A 3,092-nucleotide genomic window follows, 5' to 3' on the forward strand; every position below is an offset into this window, starting at 1 on the left:
TCTTTATAGGGCTAATCAATACATCCCACTTAGCATCTCTCGCCTTAGTCCATCAAGTACTCTGTTTTTTATATACATACTTGGACCGTCCATATTTGGGCTCCTACATTGGTCTTACAATAGAGTCTATATATCACTTATATTACCTACTCGACATCATCTATTTGCAGACCATGCGGACATCAAATGCAGCACTACCAAGTGTTGCCACTCTTTCTGGGAAGATCTAGCATAGACACTGCATGAACCGACCAAAAAAAGACGGTCGAGGTGTACCAAAACCGGGACGCTTACCGGTACGGGGCTTAACACACTGAATCGGGGCAAAGATCAAACAAGGATCGGAATAAGTCCAAGTCCAAGTGTCCAATCTATGAAGACAAGACAAACACACTCTCTCTTATAATCAATATGATACGGCGCGCAAACAACGGCCTATAGAAAGACACGAGCGAACGACGGCTCGTTGGTGATAGACACAATAGAACAGCCTTAACCACAGGTATCAATAAACAGCAATTCACTGAACAATATATAGGACCGTAAAGTTGGTCGGTTTCTTTGTTGTTGTTTTTTTTTCGTGTTGGCAAGTGGTTGGTATGGGAATGGTATTGAGACTTCCGGCGGACTACTGAGATCTCTCGATTGTACACAGATGTACACAGAGAAGGTAGCTAGGAGGGTTTCTACGCTATTCTATTTTTAGACGTCTATCAGCTCTATGATCTATTTTTAGACATCTACCAGCTCTATGTTCTATTTTTGTATGCAAACGCTTGTTGTAACCACTAGCCCTCCTATGTATGTGGGTGTAAACACTAGCCCTCCTATGTATGTGGGTTATACAAACACTTGTTGTAAACCTTAACCCTCTTATGTATGTGGTATATACAAACGCTTGTTATAAACACTAGCCCTCCTATGTATGTGGCTTATACAAACACTTGTTATAAACCCTAGCCCTCCTATGTATGTGGCCTATACAAACGCTTGTTATAAACCCTAGCCCTCGTATGTATGTGGGTTATACAAGGTGGGTTATACAAACACTTGTTATACACTAGCCCTCCTATGTATGTGGGTTATACAAACACTTGTTGTAAACACCAGCCCCTCCGAATACTCTACCATTGCTCCAGTATGTACCCCTTTACTTTTAGAGTTTATTGTGTTATTGTAGTCTGGTGTTGCATACACATCTGCTCTACTGTCGGAACATGCTATGCGGTCGCACGCTTACTACATCATTAGACGCCTATCTGTTTGGGACCTGTGTGTCTGTCCTGGCAACTGCCTGGTTATGAGAGGCTGTCTATCATATCCGTCTACTGTTATGTTTGTTTCTGTAGTTAGTATCTGCAGCGATATCCGGTGCATATACATGCGAGGGGGTTCCTCTTATACTACATGAAGTGGACGACATTAAATATGGTCCTATGCCATAGCTACCACGAGCGTGTTACTAACCTCCTGCTATGATCTCATACTCGTACCAGAGTCTCATCCAGAGTGTTTGATCCCTGCATCCCCCATGCACACCTAACATAGGGTGCTACGGATAGCTTAAGAGTACTTCTATTAATAGAATGTACAAAATAGAATGGAGTACCCCTCGCCCCGCTTATAGCCCTCTACGACCGTCTTGGTACATACGGATATGCCTAAGACCTACTTGGAAGGCTTCAATAGCTCGGCACACGTGTCATCGTCCGTCACATTACTACAGAGTATAAGGACCTCTGCCCTCTGCCTGTCGAGGTATCCCTCACACGCCTTGGGCTCATGTAGACTAACGATCTGATATGCCGGATTGATAAACCCAGGTTTTCCACTGCCCATGCATCTTAGGTGTCCCCTAACTTGTACGGGAGTGTGTGCATGTGCATGTATAGGGCATGTATGGGTGTCTGTGTATCTTCAATGTACATATCAGTCTACGTGTTCAGACTGGGATGTGCATCGCCTCTGATCCCGGTATACTTCGCGGTATGTAAACATTTGATGGGTCAGTAAATGCCCCATTTTTGTTTTACGCTATTCCGAGATGAGTACCGCTTCCAACCTGTGTGTTCTATTCTGGAAAGCGCTGTATATAACGCTCGCATACTATATATAGATAGTGCTATATATACATGGTACTATATATAAAAAGTACTACATATAGATGTTACCATATATAGATAGCACTATATATATATGTAGAAAGTGTTGTATATGGAGGGTAATATATATAGATAGTAATATATATAGACAGTACTATTTGTAGGTAGTATATATAGGTAATATTATATAAAGATAGTACCATATATATATAGTACTATACATAGATGGTACTATATATATGGTCAGAGAGGGCCACCGCCTACCTTAGTCTTGACTTGGTTGGACCTCGATACGTTGATGAATATACGAATACATATTCACATATGTATACATGTACACACACACATGTACATACATACATGTACATACATACATGTACATATATCTATGCAAACCCTGCGTATACGTATTCATCTCAACCCAATTTGTCTATGCAACCTCTGCGTATACGTATACGTATTCATCACAACCCAGAGATGGTGTCGATAAACCCGGACACATGGCTGCACAGCATCTCCATGAACACCTCATCTGCTTTTGTGAATGTCTCGCCGCCTTTCTTATTCTTCACCTGGATGAACCCAATGATCTTTCCCGTGTGCGCGCTCACAACGGGACCTACAACGAGAACGACAAGTGAGAGGAATAAGAACAATAGACTCACGGTTGTATAGTGTACAGGTGTGTGTGAGGATGAAATTTAATAACCGGACCTATACCGAGATTAGCAAATGGGAAGGATGAACAAAAGGGACTAACGGTTGTATCGTGTGCGAGTACGTGTAGGAGACGACATCTCCTGATTGAACTTCAAAAAGGGACTCAGAAGTATAGAACTCCAAAAAGAGACTCAGGGCTATAGAAGTTCAAAAAGAGACTCAGGGGTATAGTACTTCAAAATGAGACTCAGGGGTATGGTACTTCAAAAACGAACTCGGGAGTATAGAACTTCAAAAAGAGACTCAGGGGTATAGTACTTCAAAAAGAGA

General features: G+C 42.0%; 1 protein-coding gene across 1 annotated transcript; it reads right to left on the bottom strand.

The window, feature by feature from the left end:
* Positions 1–1,145: 1,145 nt before the first annotated feature.
* Positions 1,146–1,997, bottom strand: SARC_12491 (hypothetical protein). Its single transcript, XM_014293402.1, has one exon. It carries the CDS (start codon positions 1,837–1,839, stop codon positions 1,669–1,671), a length of 171 nt encoding a protein of 56 aa, XP_014148877.1. The 5' UTR covers positions 1,840–1,997; the 3' UTR covers positions 1,146–1,668.
* Positions 1,998–3,092: the final 1,095 nt, after the last annotated feature.

Source organism: Sphaeroforma arctica, assembly GCF_001186125.1.
Source record: "Sphaeroforma arctica JP610 unplaced genomic scaffold supercont1.2347, whole genome shotgun sequence".
NCBI classification, from domain to species: domain Eukaryota; class Ichthyosporea; order Ichthyophonida; genus Sphaeroforma; species Sphaeroforma arctica.

Coding starts and splice junctions, on each gene's coding strand:
- SARC_12491 (XM_014293402.1), bottom strand. CDS start 1,839: ATGGGCAGTGGAAAACCTGGGTTTATCAATCCGGCATATCAGATCGTT.